We start from the raw sequence: 20,441 nt of genomic DNA on the forward strand, positions 1-20,441 counted from the left end.
CGAACAAATTGTCATGCAAGTCTGGTTAATGTTATTTAATGTAATGTTGTTAAAGATTAGACAGTCAGGCCTACTTATTTATTTACTATTACTAATGGCATATGCAGTAAACACATTTGCCTTTTTAAAACAGTAATTTGTGGTGTGTATTCCTTTATTTATACATACGTATTTATTCTTCTAGCCGTATTGAAGTATAACTGAGAAACAAAATTTGTGTGTATTTAAGTTGTACAGAGTGATGGGGTTTTACTGTTTTTTTTAAGTTCTTATTTTAATTCTAGTCAGTTACGATAGAGTGTTCTATCAGTGCAGCCATGCAGTATAGTGATTCAGCAATTCTATATGTCACCCTGTGCTCCTCCCAACAAGCACACGTGATGTACTACCGTACGCTGTGAAATGATTACCACCATGAAGCTAATTAACACATCCGTCACTTAACATTGTTACTAATTTTTGTGTGTGGTGAGACCTCTTATGAGGTCTTAGCACATTTCACATATGCAATATGATATTGTTAACTACAGTCTTCATGCTGTACATTCGATTCCCAGAACTTGCTCATTGCTTAACTGAAAGTTTGGATTGACGTCTCCTAACTCTCCCCGCTTCCCAGCTCCCGGCATTCACCATTGCACTCTCTGTTACTATGAGTTCAACTTTTTAAGATTCTGCATATAAATGAGATGATATAGTATTTGTCTTTCTGTGGTGGCTTATTTCATTTAGCCTAATGTCCTACATATGTACACATACACACACACACACACACGCACGCACGCACGCACGTCTCACATGTTCCATGTCCATTTGTAGATGGACAATTGCCTCTATATCTTGGCTTTTGTGAATATTGCTGCAATGAACATGAAGGTACAGATGTCGCTTTGAGATACTTCTTTCCCTTCCTTGAGCTATGTACCTAGAAGTGGGATTGCTAGATTATAATGATAGTTCTATTTTTAATTTGTTGAGGAACTTGCATACCTTTGTCCATAGGGGCTACACCAATTTACACTGCACCCCAACAATATCATTTCAACTACACTCTTACCAATCCTGGTTATCGCTTGTCTTTTTGATAATAGCCATTCTAAAGTGTCGAGGTGTTATCTCACTGACGTTATGGTTTGCTTTTCACTAATGATTACTGATTCAAGCACCTGTACATATGCTTGGCCATTTGTATGTCTTCTTTGGAAAACTGTCTACTCAGGTCCTTTGCCCATTTTTTAATTGTTTGGTTTGCTTTGGTTTGGTTTTTGTTGTTGTTTGGTTGGTTGGTTTTTGCTGTTGAGTTGTTTGAGTTCCTTGTGTATTTTGGATATTAACCGGTTGTCAAATATATGGTTCTCAAATATTTCCTCCATTCCATAGGTTGCCTTTTAATTTTGTTGATTGTTTCTTTTTCTGTGCAGAAGCTTTTTAGCTTGATATACTGCCACTTATTTTTGCTTTTGTTTTATATGCATTTAGTGTCAAATCCAAAAACCTGTTGCCAATACCATTATCCAGGAGTCTTTTCCTTATGCTTTCTTCTAGGAGTTTAACATTTTCAGTCTTATATTTAATCCATTTCAAGTTAATTTTTCTCTACTTTTGCAACTGTTTTTTGTTTGTTTGTTTGTTTGTTTTTTACTCTATAGTACCTTTTGTGTTTGGGTATTTCCTTGCTGAAGGAAATTGAGTCTACTTCTCTGCAGAGGCTGCAACATTGCTAGTAAATCTCAACTTGAGTCTCCCTTGTCATTAAGGCACAGACACTTGACATAGGAACAGCTTTTCAGATGTAGCCACCTAGACTTTTTAGCAGAAGCTAATGCTCCAAGAAGCAAGTGCCCGGAATCCATCCTGATGAGGGAGGAGGCTGCGGCAGTAACTATGTCTTGATCCCAGAGGCAGCAGTGGTCTCTGCTCTCTGGTGAAACTGTCCCCCATCTGGAGTTGATGGTATTGAGGTCATGCTGGTTGTCTGTGCCTAACTGGTGGCCTCAATGACACGCTGATGGGAAGATTGCTGTGGCTTCATCTTCATCAGACGCTTAACGGATGGAGCCACTCAGGTGCCCCTACAGTATTTTTTAAATTCATTTCTTTCCTGAGGCACCTGGGTGGCTCAGTTGGTTGAGTGTCCAGCTTCGGCTCAGGTCATGATCTCCCAGTTTGTGGGTTCGAGCCCCGCGTCGGGCTCTGTGCTGACAGCCTGGAGCCTGTTTTGGATTCTGTGTGTGTCTCTCTTGCTGCCCTTCCCCTGTTCGTGCTCTGTCTCTCAAAAATGAATAAACATTAAAAAATTTTTTTTTAATTCATTTCTTTTCTACTTAAATTATATATGGGTATTTGCTAAAAGGTGCTAAAAATGCTCCAGGATATAATTATAAACACTTGGGAGTAGAATCACAAAATGGAAAATATGTTGCTGATTAAAAGCATATTTTAAAACATTTTTAAATTATTTATAGTGGATACTAACTCTACATTTTAGATTAATAGAAAAACTGGTTTCTAGATGTTATTACAGGTTAATTATTTTTGCCTGGCCAAAACACTTCACATTAATAGACCTTTAGGAAAATACTTACCACATATTTTACAGTGAAATTTCACACAGTTCAAAAATAAATAATATTTATTCCCAAATATTAATGTTTCAGGAATTTTCATCCTTGAAAAATATTTTGGTTAATCTTGTTTTCTATATATATATGTTCAAGTTGTATGCCCAATTATTATGGGATTGTGATAGTTAACAAAATACGAAAATATTGCATAGAAATATCATATCTTTCCGTAAAAATTTATGGAAAGATATGATATTTGGTTCACACAGTATCTTGGTTCACACAGTATCTTTTAGTTCTGCAACTTTTATATATTTTAGCAGTTAGATTTTTAAAAGTTTATATCATCATATATAAGATACTACATTTTTGCTGAGCTTTATCTTACTATTTTTAGAAGAATTTGTGCATAAAATATGCAGTATCTTTTAGAGTAAATTAGGATTTTTCTTTGCCTTCCTGTAGTTCAAATGGCATGATGATAGTTTAAATTTCAATTATAAATTTAACTGTATAATTAATCAATTTTGAAAATCTCTCTAAAATATAGAATAAATTGATTAGGCCAGAAATTAAGAATTTAAAGGGTGCCCTCTGCTGCATAAATTTAAGCGTACAATGTCCATATGTCCTTCAGCTTTGCTTGCATTGAGTCACAAAATATTTTTTGATGAATGCATATTAAAAATATCCAAGTATCACATTATCATTAAATAAGTTTCTATGAATTGCCAGTCTGCTGCCTTCCCTGACTAAATGGTACCATTTTACATAATAAAAATGCATAATTTTATTTCAGTAAGCCATAAATATAAATTACTGTATTTAAGATGCATACTTAAAGAGATAAATAATACTACATTTTAAATGTTACTAATTTGTCTTAAATAAGGTAATAGGAATCTTCATTTTAATATACTTGGGAAAATTATATTATTTTTATTTCATGAACTGGCTTTGACTACTTGTTATAAGTCTAGATGTAATCTAGATATAATCATATCTTTAAAATGCATCTATGTTTCACTGTAACTAAGATGAAATGTTTAATTAATATGTAGCTTGAAATGCTCTTTTTGAACCTCTTATAAAAACCTTAAAGGGATATTTACTCCCAATATTTTTGGTGGCATTTTTGAAGATCGACATTTATTCAGTAGTAATAATGAATCATTTTTGTGTTAATGTGAGCTTTTTCTGCTCATGTTAGCATTTGATTTATTAACGTGTAATGTTAAAAACTGACAGTGATCTGAACATGTATGATTTTGAATTCATACAATTTAAAATGTAGACTTTTCTCCGATTTTCAAGTAAATTTTTATATTATTCTACTGAAAATTTTTGAGAATATAATATTTTGATAAATAACTTGGGTGTCCTTAGCTGGCTGGGTCTGCTTTTCTATCAGGATCTTGGGCTGAGGTCGTTAATCTGGATGTGTAGACATTCATAGGCAGGTGTTCATAGGACCTAGACTTTTATATTGAGTCCTTTTGTTGGTTAATTTTATATATTTGCTGTTAATAAGAGATTTAAAATTATAGTCTTATTAACGGTGAGGATGTTTTTGCAACCTGAGTCTTCTGAGGTTAAATTCTAACTAATTCTGAGACGTTCTCTTCAATTCCATGGCTTGGTTCATGCAAATATAGTTATATAACTTTTTAATGAGCTGCTTATCCATTCATTGGATTAATCTATTTATGACCTAATCCTATTTTGAATTATTTTCATAGTGTTGCTTCCTGGAAGATTCATATTTCTCATAATTATGTAAATGGCATTCAATTTTGATTCTGGGTGCATCTTTTAGATGTGTGAATATCTTCTAAGATCCTTCTAGTGACATTATCATGGGACTAGACCCGAGTGTGTGCATTGGTTAATTAAAATTACAATAAGGTTGTAACTAACAGCCACAAAATCTCAGTGGTGTACAACATTCAGACTTTATTTAGCTGGAGTCTGTGAGCCAACTAACGGCTGACTGATATTGACTGGACTCTGCAGGGGAGCAGGGGAGACTGGTTATGATCCATATCTCTCCTACCCCCACTGGGAGCAGTAAGTCTGCATTGGTATGTACTTATTGCTGTAGCCAAAATATAAGAGGGTAAAACCTCTTATTGTATAAATTGTATAAACACGTTTGAAGGCTCCGCCACATGGTGCCCACTAGCATTCCACTGGTGATATCATTCACATTTTCCATTTTCCAAAACACTGCAAGTGATGATTTCATCATGTGTTTTCACTACTAAATAACACATATCACTATTTTTCCAGCTGCTTATGTTTTATCACCATTTTTCCAGCCTCTGCCCACAATCTAGTCCTGAAGTTAAGTCTACATATTTTTCATTTTTGTTACTGTAGCATCTCCCCCCTTAAGTGTAATTTTCTATGTCAGTTATCTTTTGCTGCAGAAAAAACAAACAAAACAAAACAAAACACACACACACACACACACACACACACACACACACACACACTCTTCAGTGTCGTAAAACAACTATTCTTTTTGCCCATATGGGTACAAAAAAGGTGAGGTCAGCTGACCTCCACTTGACCAGCAGGGCTTGGCTCAGTGGTAAGGCTGGGCTCAGATCTGCTTTATGTTTTTATTTGGGGACAGCAATTCCCGAGGGAAAACTCTTTTCATAGTGATGGCTGAAGCATAAGAGAAGAAGCCCAACCACACAAATTCTTTTCAAACATCTGCGTCTGTCATATCTGCTAATATCCCATTGTCAAAGACTAGAAGCAAGGGTTGAGGAAAGCAATTCTGTCCATGGGAGTAGAGAAAAGAGATTGAACATTATTAAGCACTAATCTAATGCACCACACAAATGAGGATTGTCCATCTGCAAAGGTCAATATATGCTAATTACGACCAGTAGTAAACAATTATTTTCAGTGACTCACTCTGATAGACATATGGGCATACAAAAAATCGATAATTGAGATATTAAAGGACCAGATTTCAATTCTAACTGAGTCACTTGTTCTACAAATGGAGAAATTAATGTCAATTATTTTAAATAAAGATCCCAGTGAAATTGCTTCATTAAACAAAATTGCAAATATTTAAAAAGTATTTTTATAGCCCCAGTAAATAATTGATTTCTTAAATTATTATGTAGACTCCTTGTCATTCTCTGTCATATCAAAGGATTCTTCATTCATGTATAGTCACAATATGAAGCTGGATAGAAGCCATGTTAAAATTAGAAATATATATATATATCCTCCTATACAAGGAGAAATAATATGAATGAGATAATGAGACAAATGCATGAATAATACAGGAGAAAGCAGGCAGAAAGTTAAATATTTTGATACAGGCAAAGCCAAATTAAATATGTTTAACCTACTCTAATGCTGACAGAATAAAAAATTAAACCAAGTTTTATTCAATATTTGTAATTGTTAATAAGCTGGAAAAGTTTTCCTGTGATTACAATGGTCGTATACAAATATAAAAATAATGAAAACAGGAAATAAAAACATTGAATGTGTTCCTAAACTTGTTTTTAAATTGTAAGTCTATTTTGCTTTTAATTCTTTATTTAGAAAGCGCTCATCTTTGGAAAAAGAAATAGAACGACTGGAGTCAGCTTTGTCTGTATGGAAATGGAAATATGAAGAACTGAAAGAATCAGAGCCAAAAAATCTGAAAGAGGTATGGAGACGTACAGTGTTGAGAAAGAAAGGAAACTGCCCGTTTTCTCTGTTTAGATGTGTAAGCCAGTGGGCAGAAACCTCCACAAAGAGGAAAGGTTTAAAAATTGAATTTCCTCCATAAGAGGGGTATTTGAACTTACCTGCTCATGTGAACTCGGTCAAACTCAGCCCGTTAGAAATCTTGTTCTAAACAGATGAACATATGGGAAAGAAGATAGAGACAGGGGGAAGCCAAGCATAAGAGAGTCTTAACTGTGGAGGAAACTGAGGGCCGATGGAGGGAGGTGGGTGGGGGATGGGCTAGATGGGGGATGGGCCTGAAGGAGGGCACTGGTGATGAGCATGGGGTAATATGTGTAAGTAATGAATCGCTAAATATGACTCCTGAAACCAAGATTACCCTATATGTTAACTAGCTAGAATGTAAACAAAACTTTGAACAAAAAGAAAAAGGAAATCTTGTTCTAAATAACACGTATTTTCAGTGATCAGCCTGACAGCATTAATTATCCATTCCAGGAACTTGTGAGGGGACTCTGCTAAAGAAGCCATTATATCATAGCACTTACAATAAACAAAATTATCTTGTTCTTTTATGAAGCAGTTTGAAGATATCCATTCATCTCAAGTGCATTTAGGTTCTTTTCATATTGACTTTATAGTAATTCAGAATCAGCCTACTTGCCTTTATACTTTGCCTTTGCTTTTTCATCAATAAAATGCTGTCATAAACCTTCCCCATTTCAATGATTTATTAATATTTATGGTTTAAACAATATTAATTGTACATCCTCTGTGTACTAAAGCATCGTTCCAGGTAAGTAAGTGGGACAGAATAATGAGCAAAGAAAAGAAAAATACTGACAAAATAATGGCAAGCCAAATTCTTCAAGTGAGTAAACATTTAGTTGTGTGTGTGTGTGTATTTATATGTATATTAATAATATGTATTAAACATCATATATTATGTATACACACACACACACACAAACCATATACATGCTGAAGAGCTGTCTGAAGAAGCTATCTAAATCAATTATGTAATTGTGCCTTAATCAAAAGTGCTGTTCTATCAGTTGTTAAAAAAAAAAAAAAAAGTGGTAAGCAGTGTTTCTCTTTGTTTGTGAAATCCCACATGAATGTTGCTTCAGATTTTCTTCCAGCAAGTGGTAAAGTTTAGACTCATTGACTTAAGTTTGCTAAAATTGCTTGAGGAGCCTTAGCTGGCCGCATACGCCTGATTTCTGAATCCTACGCGGGCATTCTGACTTCCACGGGGCAGTGTCATCACAAGGTTCAGATATGGTCAGCTCTGTTCACACAGTGGACCACTGAGACTTCAAAGGAGGGAGAGCTTTTCCTCATACTATTAAGCAAATATTTCCTGCTTAGAAACCACTTATTAATCAAAGGTAATTTCAGTGAGAGCCGCAGTGCAGGGTGAGTGAAACAAAGCTAACAAGCTACATAAAGTTTCCCCCTCCTTTGTTGATTCATGTGAGGTGGTCAGAGTGACTTCGTTTCTAGTTCAGACTTTAGGTACATACACAGTGTATGCGTGTGTACACACACATGCCTTTATATATGGATTCATATATTTATATTCACAGGTACCTAACTGAACGTGGTGTCTCTAGGTATGATTCTTGACAGTAATTGAATGTTATGCAGGAAAAATAGTTCACAACGCAATAATCATGTTATGTGTACAGTATACATGTATTTTCCCTTTCTAATAATGGGCTCTAAATTTGATTGAGAAAGCTAATACTGAAGATAGAATTCGTTTTAAATTTAATTTTACGAGGAACATGCATTTACCATCTCTTGCCACTAGTGGACGGTGCAGACTTGATAACGTTAGTTTCCTAATGCTTTTTATTCGAGTAATTTAACATGTCTGTGCAACTGTTTTTGAGAAGAAGTCATGGTTTTCAGTTGGTTTACAAAGTGGTATGTATATTTTAAAACGCTTAATGTTTTATCGTCAAAGATGGTATTTTTGACATTAAGCGGGAACATGTCTGCTTTAAATTAGCAAAGCTTTATAAATGAGAAAAAATAAAACCAATGCAGCATGGGTGTAAAATGGCTCTACGTTTTCACACCTATACAGAAAAATATATTAGTCCATATGTGATCCTTTTACTAGATAAAATTATAGGGCTTTTGGAACAGGGGAAACCTCAAGATTGTTGTGAGAAACTTGTTCAACTATTTAAACTTTGAGTGCGTGTTTCGGTTCAATCAACTACAGGTTTGAACACTGAAGGAAAGTAACAATGAATAAAAAAAGAGTTTTACTTTAGATGATGGAGAGCTAATTTAAACGGAAATAAAGAAAAACACATTGTTTGAATTATTTATATGAGATTATTTTTTGAAATGTCTCTTTCTACTCCCTAAAAAGAATTGGTGATATTCTTAAAGGCTTTTTGAAAAGATATGGGATGCACATACGTTTAAATTACTTTAGAGATATTGTGGAATATTTAAAAATGTTTAAAAACTGAATAAATAAAAACACTTTGTCACACGTAATTTTTAGGTATCCTTTTGTTTAGCTGTTTTGTAATAGATTATAACAGGAGAAGAATTTGACCGCACATTTGGAAATGGCCTTGTAGAGTAATTATAAGTGTAAAATATTCAAAGTTTTTATACAGTTGATTGACAATCAGGGATCACGCCATGATGCATCCTTTGGAACCTCATAGGAATTCTCTTTTCTTACTCTACCTCTCAAAAATTATGGTAAATGATATTCACTTTCACTGTAGCTCCTCATCTATAGAAAGTTCTGAATACGAGTGTAATTCTGTTTTACATGCCTGAAACTGTTACAAGCAAATACATATGTGGCCAGTAACTGCTTATGGAAAGATTAGCAATTTTTAGAGTCAGAAACAGATGTGCTTAATAGACCAAGGTTCTTAAAAATGTATTTTAAAATCTGGCATCTTTAGAGGAAAATCATTCTTAAATCACTGATATTTAGAGCAGAGTCAATATAAGAATTTAATTGTAAAATCTAGTATTTCAAATGCAACCAAAACAATGAGGAGTAGAGATGGTTATATTCCAAATGCTGTTCCTGTGCTGAATTTAATACTTATTCAGCTTTCCCTTTGCAGGTCTGTAAGTATTGATTTGAAATGACATTATGAATTGCAAGTTTTCTGGGATGATCATCTTCATGAAATCTCATGATCTAGAGAATCAAATATTCATGGAAGTGATATTGATTATAAATAATTATGGTATCTTTGCTTTAACAATAAATGACTCTGATCCTTTCCAGAATGGAAGATATCTTTTACCATATGTGGAAAATACTGATAACATTTTAAAATTGGTCTCAAACTGAAAAAATGAAATGCAATCTGGCTTTGAAAATTTTGTGCTTTTACCAGCATCTTTTTAAGGCTTTTATTGAGGAGTTTTTTGTCTTTTTGTGGTAATAATGATGTTTCTAGTAGTTTATAATTTACAATGTTATTTCATAAATATTTATATTAAATATTTATAAAGACAAGCTTCATGGGGAGTCTTTATGGCACTAAGAGCTGACAGTAATGCCTTATCTCAAATACCTCAAAACACGTTTCTGATTTGGGGGAAATTGAAGGTTAGAATTAGGATTATATGTAGCTAAAATTCTACACTAATACCTTCAATTTCTTTCCGAAATGCGATTTTTAAAAAATTATTTTTTCTCTTTACTTATTATTTTTTAATTGAGTTTGGTTGGAGATACCTTCACTTTTTGAAAGATTACATCAATGGACACTTAGGTTGCTTCCATATCTTGACTATTGTAGATAATGTTGCTGTAGACGTAAGAGTGTATTTTTGTGAATTAGTATTCTCAATTTTGGAGGTAAATGCCCAGTAGTGTAATTATTGTATCGTATGGTATTTTCATTTTTAATTTTGGGGGAGACCTCCGTATTTTTCACAGTGGCTGTACAAAATGACATTCCCACCAACGGTGCACCAGGTTCCCTTTTCTCCGCATCCTCGCCAACACTTGTTACTTCTTGTGTTGTTAATTTTAGCCATTCTGACAGGTGTGAAATGATATCTCATTGTGGTTTCGATTTGCATTTCCCTGATGATGAGTGATATTGTGTCTGTTGACCATCTGCATGTCTTCTTTGGAGGAATGTCTGTTCATGTCTTCTGCCCATTTTTAATTGGATTATTTATTTTTTTGGTGTTGCGTTGTATAAGTTCTTTATACATTTTGGATATTAATCCTTTATTGGATATGTCATGTGCAAATATCTTCTCTCATTCAGGAGGTTATCTGTTAGTTTTGTTGGTTGTTCCTTGCTGTGCAGAAGCTTTTTATTTTGACGTAGTCCCAAAGGTTTATTTATACTTTTGTTTCCTTTGCCAATATGGGAGCTATTCTGTATACATAAGGAAAGGGTCCTTGAAGATATTTATTTGAAATAGGTGTATGGTGGAGTGTTAGTACAGTTGGGAATTCAAAACTGCCTCATTTTGCTATTTTTGTGGCTTAAAGAAATAGCCCATAGAAATGGCCAAAATTATTAATGTATCTTACCAGTTCTAACCGTACACGGTAACTCCTGCCATTGCTTTCTGTCTCTGCTATTTCCCCAGTCATAACCACCAGATCTACCACTTTGCCCCCTCCTGCCAGGTCTTTTACCCATCACCGTTGACCTTTTTAGTTTTCCATCCAGTTGCCAGAGTGATATTTCTGAAAACAGAAATTGAATCATATTATACCCTTGCTTCAAACACTTAAGTGACTTCCCTTTTACTTCGAGTAGAGCTGCTTGCCAAGTAATTGGACGTCTAAGGAAATCTAAACCCACCCGGTTAAACCACCAGACGTTTAAACTTCAAAGGATGCCCGATAAGGATACCACTCTTTTCTACCCTAACTGCTCTAACAAGCAGTGCCCCAGATTTCAGTAGATAGGACCCAGTAGATGGTAATTTTTGACTCACATACATTTTCTACAGGTGTTTGAAAGTCAGCCTTCTCCTTCTATACAGTGACTTTCTGTCCCCTGGGCTCTCAGAAGTCATGCAGCTGAACACTGCATCTGACCAAGATTAGAAGAAAGAGAGAATGAGGATCATATGGGGATGTTTTGTGCTCCAGGCTTGGGAGTGGTGTACCTTATTTCCACTGAGAACCCGCAGGCAAGTACTCATTTGCCCAGTGACTCCTTATTGTAAGTAATGTTGGGAAGTGTATTCAAGCTGTATACTTCAAAAGAAAAAGAAAATGAATTTTAAAACCATCTAACTAGTTTCTGCTGCAAGAATCAATATGATACCTAATTAGTAAGATTTACTTATGAATATGTTATCTTGTGAGTAAATCTATCAATTAATGTATTACTTTTATTGTTCTTGGTAAAACTTCTATTTAAAGGAAAGTGAGCTTCCTGATCTTAAAATCCGTATTAAAGAGCTTGATTTACATCTCCACAGATGGGCTGGACAGGTGAAAGCTGTTTTTCCTGTGAGACCCTTTCACTCTTCATCCTTTGTGCTTGAGAAAGATTGTGCAAGGTATACTTCTTGCAGATATCTCTTACCCAAAGAACGGGAGAGGAAGGAACAGGGCGACAGATGCCCAATTTCCCCTTTAAATTTACCAGTGAGATAAGTCCTCCTCTTCCTGACAAGGAAAGAGTAACAGATGGAGGCACCCTTGGAGCTGTGGTCAAGTAGCTGGCCATCCACAGGGATGCATGCTTTGAGTAGAGAAAAGGCTCCCCTCTCTTGACTACTTACCATCACCTACATGATTTCACTTCCCCTTCTACGATTTTATAATCAACTGGTGGATACCTGTTCCCATACTGGCTGGGGTGATTGGTCCTGACTACTAGGGGGTAATTGGACTGGTGCTCTACCATGGAGATGAGGAGGAGTGTATCAGGAATGCAGGAGGTCCCCTAGGGAGCCTTAGGATTACCATGCCCTTCGATTATGGTTGATGGAAAACTACAGTTGGAAAACTGCCAACGCAGGCAGGATTAGTAATGGTCCTGAGCGTTCAGGAATGGAGGTTCGGGTCATCCCACCAGGTAAAGAACCACGACCATCTGTGTGCTTGCCGTACACAAGGGGAATGCAGAATGGATGATTGAAGAAGGTAGCTACAACCAGAAATGAGCACTGTCAGTTACAGAAATGAGCACTGTAGTGTCATGAGTATTTGTTCCTTAATTTGCTGTGAATATGCCTCTCTCCCTGTCCATCTGTCTGCCAGCAGACAGCCCTATCTCTGTATATTTATGGTTTCTTTCTGATTGCCTGCCATTAACATAGAATGTATTGATTCTATATCAGTATGTAAGCATGATTAAGTTTACTTCAGAGTATTTAAGTTATGGGGTATCAGGAGAAGAGTAAACATCATTCAGGACTTTGCTTCCTCTTCTGGAGTAATGATTAGTGGATTTTTGAAAACTTGCATCATGTTCGATGGAATCATGTCCTTGTTTTTGTCTTTATTTAAAGATTAAATGTGGTTCTAAGTGATGCATATGGATGCCGAATTGACAAGAGGTGGACTTGTGATGGTTCGTTTTATGTGTCAGCTTGACTGAGCTGAAGGGTGCTCAGATCTCTGACAAACATTTCTGGTATATCTTTGAAATGTGAATAGGTAAACTGAGTAAAGAAGCTCCCCAGTGCAGGCAGACATCACCTAATCCACTGAGGGTCCGAATAGAACATAAAGGCAGAGGAAGGGTGAATCTGTTCTTTGCTTGAGCTAGGACGTCCGTCTCCTCTTGCCCCAAACATCGCCATTCCTGGTTCTCTGGGCTTGCAGACTTAGACTGAGAATTGTACCTTTGGCTTCTAATTCTCAGGTATTTGGGCTTGTACTAGAATTGACTCCCATTGGCTCTCCTGGTTCTCTAGTTTGTCGACTGCAGATCCTGGGACCTCTTGCTCTCCATAACCTCATAAGCCAATTCCTATCATAAATCTCTCCATCTCTCCCATATATATAGAGATATTATAATATATATTTATCTATCTATCTGTATGTATATATTTATATTTATATTTGTAACTTATATTTTCTTTTTTTTTTTTTGGAGAACACTCACTAGTACCTTTTGGTCTATGCTGTTTTTCTCTGTCTAGAACAGTCACACACAACGCTTTCAGCCCCTACCAGCCAGCCACACCTGGCCACTAACCTCAGTTTACATATTACTTTATAAAAAAGGAATGATTTCAGTCCAAAAAAATATTTCCTTCACTATTTGCCTTCAAAGAAATGTGCAAGATTTTAAACGACCTTCTCAAAACATGTAGCTATTTTTGTGTTTGTTTACTGTGTATCTTTCCCTTTGAACTGTCAGCTTCGTGATAATATACATTGTTTGCTTTATTAATCTCCCTCTATCCAGTGGTGAACAGCCCCCTTTTTCTTCTCCTGCTCTGTATGTGTATATTTCCGTATGGCAGCTGTGGCTACAGTGTAAAGAGGGTAGTTGAAACCCTCGACTTGTCTTGTATGAGCCTGACGAGGCTACCACTCTATATCCCTGAGGGGTTTAGATTTTCCAGGGCGCTGGAGTGAACCTTCACCCCTAACATTGTATCCATCATGAAAATCTGTTCAGTTTGTTCTTTGCAAAGCATAAATTGGCTTATCAGGCCAAAGAGTGAGGCTGATGAAATACTGTATTAGAATTCTATAAATGTATAAGAACAATGAAGCATATGGGACAGAGTTTTGCTGATATAACCGCCTTTAAGACCTTTTTAAACAAACCTAATTAAGAATAATATAAGGACTAAATGACATAAGTCAGAATTAATTGAACTACTACTGGATAATTTATAGACATTGCCAAGGTAACCCTCATAACACTGTGATGACTTATTTAATTTGAAGGCTATTATAAGAATTATAAATGAAAATTAGGCTATTCAAAACCTACCTTGCTTGTGGGTATAAAGATATAGTAGGTATAGATACACCTACAGATATAAAGAAAAAGACAGGTTGAAATCAGATGTTTCAATATCTATTCAAATTAAACAGTACTATTTTATTTTATTTTTTTAATGTTTATTTATTTTTGAGAGAGACAGAGTACAAGCAGGGGAGCGGCAGAGAGAGAGGGAGACACAGAATCCAAAGCAGGCTCCAGCCTCCAAGCTGTCAGCACAGAGCCCCTCGCGGGGCTTGAACTCATGGGCCACAAGATCATGACCAGAGTCAAAGTCAGACACTTAACTGACTGAACCACCCAGGCGCCCCAATACTATTCTACAAATAAAAATATAACACAAAGGAGTCAGCTGAGATTTAGTTAATTTATAGAAATTAATAGTTTGAGGATAATGATAAAAGTCGGTCAAAAAGAAAAAATAAGTTCTCTGGGTTACACAAAGCTTCCACAGAGTAGCAACAGTTGGTCTATGAAACATCTTTATTTTATATCCCAGATGACAGGGCACTTTCCAGCAATGCATGCTTCATAAATCCAACAATTCTTGTTTTACCTTTTCCTATAAGAAATCTCTATACAGAGGTATTCAGTTAAGACCATTCTGGAGATAAGAAACTTCCTTTAAGGGAAGAGCATTAGTATTCTTACTTTTAGGAGCAGTTTTCGTGTTGAAAAGGAGATTGGACGAAGGCCCCTGCATCTTCTCTCTTCTCCAAGTGTATGCCCATTTCACCCTACCATGTACTGACACCAAAGATATTTGACTGTATACGACTGAGTGAAGAAACCCAAGCTAAAACAGGAATATATAGTATACCATTTAAATAATTCTGTATGATATACAAAATCTGGAATGATAAATTTTAAATTGTCCATTCTTTTCATATGCATTACATATCATTTTTACTTTAGAAACATTATTATTATTATTATTATTATTATTATTATTATTAATGTTTATATTTGAGAGAGAGACTGACCAACAGACTGTGAGCTGGGGAGGGGCAGTGAGAGAGGGAGGCACAGAATCCGAAGCAGCCTCCAGACCTGAGCTGTCAGCACAGAGCCTGACACAGGGCTTGAACTCACAAAACGTGAGATCATGACCTGAGCTGAAGTCAGATGCTTAACCAACGGAGCCACCCAGGTGCCCCTAGAAACATCCTTTCTTATTTTTTTTTCAAATATATAATTTAAAGACAAGGATTCTAGAGTTGGAAGTTTATGATGTTGAGGGTTTGGAGGTGGCCTGTGTTTGGGAATTCCAAGTGTTTCTAATAATTTTTTTAGTTTTATTGGGGTATAATTGATATGCAAAAAACCTACACACATTTAATATATACATTTTGATGAGTTTGGGTACATGCGCACATCCATGATACCATCAGCACAACCGAAGTACTAAACATGTCCATCGTTTTCTAAAATATTCTTATGTGCTCTATGTGTGTACATATGTGTGTTGTGGTAAGAACACTTAACATGAGATCTATCCTCTTAATAGATTTTATTTTATTTTATTCAAAGTTTATTTTTGAGAGAGAGAGAGAGCGAGAGAGCGAGTACGCATGAGTGGGGGAGGGGCAGAGAGAGATGGGGACAGAATCAGAAGTGGGGTCCAGGCTCTGAGCTGTCAGCACAGAACCTGATGGGGGGCTCGAAGCCATGAACCACAAGATCATGACTTGAGCTGAAGTCATGCTTAACCAACTGGTGGCCCATCCCCTTTAAAGTGCATGATACCATATTGTTAACTCTAAGTACCATGCTGTACAACAGATCTCTAGAACCTATTCGTCTTGCAAAACTGAAATTTTATACCCATTTAAAAATAATTCTTCCTTTCCCTTTCCCTCTTAGCCCCTGGAAACTATCATTTTACTTTCCGTTTCTATGAACTTGACTATTTTAGATAGCCCATCTAAGTGGAATCATGTAATATTTGTCTTTCTGTTACTGACTTACTTCACTTAGCATAATTTCCTGTAGGTTCTATCCTTGTTGCAAATGGCAAGATTTCCTTCCTTTTAAGGCTGGATGATATTCCACTGTTTGCATTTACCAGATATTCTTTATTCATTTATCTGTAAGTAGATGTTTGATTGTTTCTATATCTTGGCTATTGTAAATAATGCTGCAATGAACACGAGGATGCAAATATCTCTTAGAGAAATTTATTTTGGACATATACACTTAAGTGGGACTGCTGGATCACATGTTAGTATTTTTAATTTTTTTATGTTTATTTATTTTGAGAAAGAGTGCACATGGGGAAGGGTCAGAGAGAGAGAGAGAGACAGAATCCCACGCAGGCTCCTGCACTGTCAGTGCAAAGCCCAATGCAGAGCTCGAACTCACAAACTGTGAGATCATGACCTGAGCTGAAATCAAGAGTCAGATGCTTAGCTGGCTGAGCCAGCTAATACAGGCGCCCCAGTATTTTTTAATATTTTGAGGAACTTTTGTGTTGTTTTCCATAGTGGAAATTTCCCATATACCTCTGGCCCCACACACACATACCAGTCTCCTGCATCATCCACATCACTCACCAGAGCATTTTTTACCAAAGATAAACATTTTTTTACCAAGGATGAACATTGATTATCACCCAAAGTTCATCTTTTACCTTCAGGTTCACTCTTAGTGTTGTACATTATGTGGGTTTAGGCAAATATATAAAAATATGTATCCATCATTATGGTATCAAATAATTTTTTTAAATTTTTTAATGTGTGTTTATTTTTGAGAGAGACAGAGACAGAACGTGAGTTGTGGAGGGCCAGAGATAGAGGGAGACACAGAATCCGAAGCAGGCTCCAGGGTCCGAGCTTGTCAGCACGGAGCCCGACGCAGGGCTCGAACTCATGAACCATGAGATCATGACCTGAGCCGAAGTCGGACGCTTAGCCGACTGAGCCACTCAGGTGCCCCTTACATAGGGTATTTTTACTGTCACTGTCCTAAAACTTGTCTGTGCTCTGTGTATTTATCCCTTCTTGCTCCCTTAACCCTTGGCAACCACTGATCTTTTTATGGTCTCCATGGATTTGCCTTTTCCAGAATGTCATATAATTGGAATTATACATTACATAACCTTTTCAGATTGGCTTCTTTCACCTACTAATATGTATTTACGTTTCCTCCGTGTCTTTTCATGACCTGCTAGCTCCTGTCTCTTTAGTGCTGAATAGTATTCTGTTGTCTGGATGTACCAGCTTGTTTATCCATCATCTGACTGAGGGACATCTTAGTTGCTTGTAAGTTTTAGTAGTTGTGAATAAGGCTGCCATCAGCATCCGTGTGCAGATTCTCGTGTAGTTTTCAGTCTCTCCGCATTTAATTATTACCCCTGCTGAGATGAGTTCCTGCATTAGATTGTTTCATAGATCACCGGCCACCCTCTAGCTAGCAGCATCTGAAGGAGGCGCTGTCGGGATTGCATCCAGGGTCGCAGCTCAGCGTAGGGCAACTTGTATGGAAGTTAACGGCTCTGACGAGAAGGGACTATAGACGGGGTGGGAGACTCGGAGTGTCACTGACTCCTCTCCAGGCTTGTGGTGCATTCTAGTGAGTATCGGTAGGTTTTGTTTTTTTTTTTCAATGTTTATTCTTGAGAGTGAGAGAGACAGACAGAGACAGAGATTAAGCGGGGGAGGGGCAGAGGGAGAGGGAGACACACACAGCATCCAAAGCAGACTCCATGCTCCCAGCTGTCGGCACAGAGCCCAGCATGGGTCTCAAGCTCATGGACCATGAGGTCATGACCTGAGCTGAAGTTGGATGCTTACCCAGCTTAGCCCCCGCCAGATGCCCCGGTGTCAGTAGTTTTTATGTGAGTGAGAAATCAAAGAGACAGAAGGCTCCTTTAGTTGGTATTTTCACAGGAATCCTATGGGAGGACTGAAAAAGGACTGGACACTCATGGATGCATTTTAGAACGTGTAATTGTCACATGAGGCAGTGTCTCTTTGTAATATAGTTCTGAAGTTGTGATCAAAGACAGTGGAAGATATAGTATATTCACATTCAAACTTCAAATGCAGGTGAAATGAGGTGCCAGTGGAATCTCGTGAGGGTTCTCCCATGGATAATCTGAAACTTATAAAAAATAGTAAATAGTCCTGTAATGTAGTTGTACTGAATTAGCAGAATCATAGGATTCATATGAAAGGAATTTTTAAATGTTTATGTATGTGTGTGTGTATGTGTGTGTGTATATATATATATATATATATATATATATATATATATAATCTCCAAGTCTCTTTGGACATTTGGATTTAATTATTTAGGAGTGTTTATCACATATCTGTGTTTTGAGAAGCTTATTATTCTGATATGCACCCAAAATTGAGATCTGCTGCTATAAAGCATCATATCTCAGAGCAGAGTTGGAGGGACCATTGAGATCCTCAACACCAGTTGTGTGATCCTTCATTTTAAGTTATGGATCAACTTTATTCAGTCAATGTGTGCCCAGATATTTGGTCAGACATTATTCTGTGTGTGTCTGTGAGGGTGTTTCCGGATGAGACTAACATTTGAGTCAGTAGCAGATTGCTTTTCCTAACGTGGGTGGGCCTTCTCTAATCAGCGAAAGGCCTGAATAGAACACAAGGACTGACTCTCCTCCACCTAGGAAGGAACACCTCCTGCATGCCTGTCCCGCTGGGACATCAGTTTTTCTCTTGTTTTCAGATTTGAACTGAAACATTAGCTCTTCCTGGGTCTCAAGCCTGTTGGACTCAGACTGGAACTCTACGTTGAGCTCTTCTGGTTCTCAGGTCTTTAACTTGGACAGGAACTTTCACCACTGGCTCTCCTGTATTTATGGAAAATAAAAATACAATTGGAAAATATATGGAGAGATTATAATGTAATATTACATAAAATAAGATAAAAATAAAAAATTTAAATATATGAAAAGATTATAATGTAATATAAGGTTACATACAAATGTAATATATAGAAAGTTAATATATATATATATATATAGAGAGAGAGAGAGAGAGAGAGAGAGAGAGCAAGCGAGCGACCACGGGATTTTCTATTTGTTTCTCTGAAGAACCCTGATTAATACACCAACCTTAATAAAAACCCGTAGCTTAAATAGATCTACTCACTGCAAGTCCTGGTTTTTTTCTGTCCAATGAAATGTTTTCCTTTATCGACAGCCGTATTCTTGGCACTTTAAGAACTACTTGGGCTTCCTAGTCAGTAACATAAATGGTGAAATGGAATGTATACTTTATTTTACTTATTTCTCATACTGACTGGTAGATTGTATAATAATTTCTTTGCTTATCATGGTAAAATATTGAGCTAACAGAGAGATGCTTGTTACTTGATGACTTAGTGTTTTGAACAACCCTCCCCTACTTTTGGTTCCACGAAGGAGAAGGAGCATGTTTCCTCCTCTGCCAAGGCCGCTGTGCCAATGAGCTGAAGAAGGTTCAGCTTCATGTCTCTGACATGGACCCCTTCTAGGACCTCAGCAGCTGTCCTGCCAAGATGTAAACATGGCCATATATTTTGGTGGTATTTGCAAACGTAGGATAATTGAGACACACGTCTTTAAACCTCTCCCTCTTCCCACTCTGAATTTGCCCCCAACAGTCTTGTCCTCCTGTCTGTTAGCCACGAAGTAGCTGTGGAAATCTTTAGGATCTTGCCAAGGTGAAATTGAATTGAGGATACATACAGTTTGTATGTAGTGGAATATCTTTTCGACTGTGTTTGTTACGTATACCTAGTCAATATGGAAGTTCTCTCAGAAACACGCTTGATACTTTTAAATGAAAATCGCATGAAAGATAACTTTTAGGACACCTGCCTTTGTGGGGTACAAGTTTCAAAACATGAATATTCTAAAAAGCAAATAGGCTTGTGTGTTCTGCTGTGATCTCATTTTATCCAACTTTCGTTCACGAAAAAAGTGATCAACTATTCTGGAAGAAAGACGAAACCCTCTGAAGTAAAAATGATATTACACAGTCGCTGTCATACTGAAAGCTGATGAAAGCGTATGCAGTCCAAAGTCCAGGAAAAGCATTAAGTTGTTATTTAGTAGTTACTGTTAGGACTTTGTATTATTTTTTCAGGATTTTGTGATATATTGATATTTGTCAGCTTTCCAAAGTTTGAGAATGGAGTTTCTTCATCCGAAATAAATTTTTACTCTCATTCCTAATTTTGTCTTCTCCCCAAATTGTGAAAA

The 20,441-nt window shown here is 36.6% G+C and overlaps 1 protein-coding gene across 1 annotated transcript in view; it reads left to right on the forward strand.

The window, feature by feature from the left end:
• Positions 1–20,441, forward strand: part of CCDC102B (coiled-coil domain containing 102B) — a 189,025-nt gene that overhangs the window by 111,219 nt on the left and 57,365 nt on the right. The window contains 1 exon segment of the mRNA XM_053902822.1: positions 6,141–6,249. Coding sequence (XP_053758797.1) covers positions 6,141–6,249 — 109 coding nt within the window.

The sequence above is a fragment of the Panthera pardus genome, unplaced genomic scaffold, assembly GCF_024362965.1.
Source record: "Panthera pardus isolate Hobbes unplaced genomic scaffold, ASM2436296v1 HiC_scaffold_15, whole genome shotgun sequence".
Classification (NCBI taxonomy): Eukaryota; Metazoa; Chordata; class Mammalia; order Carnivora; family Felidae; genus Panthera; species Panthera pardus.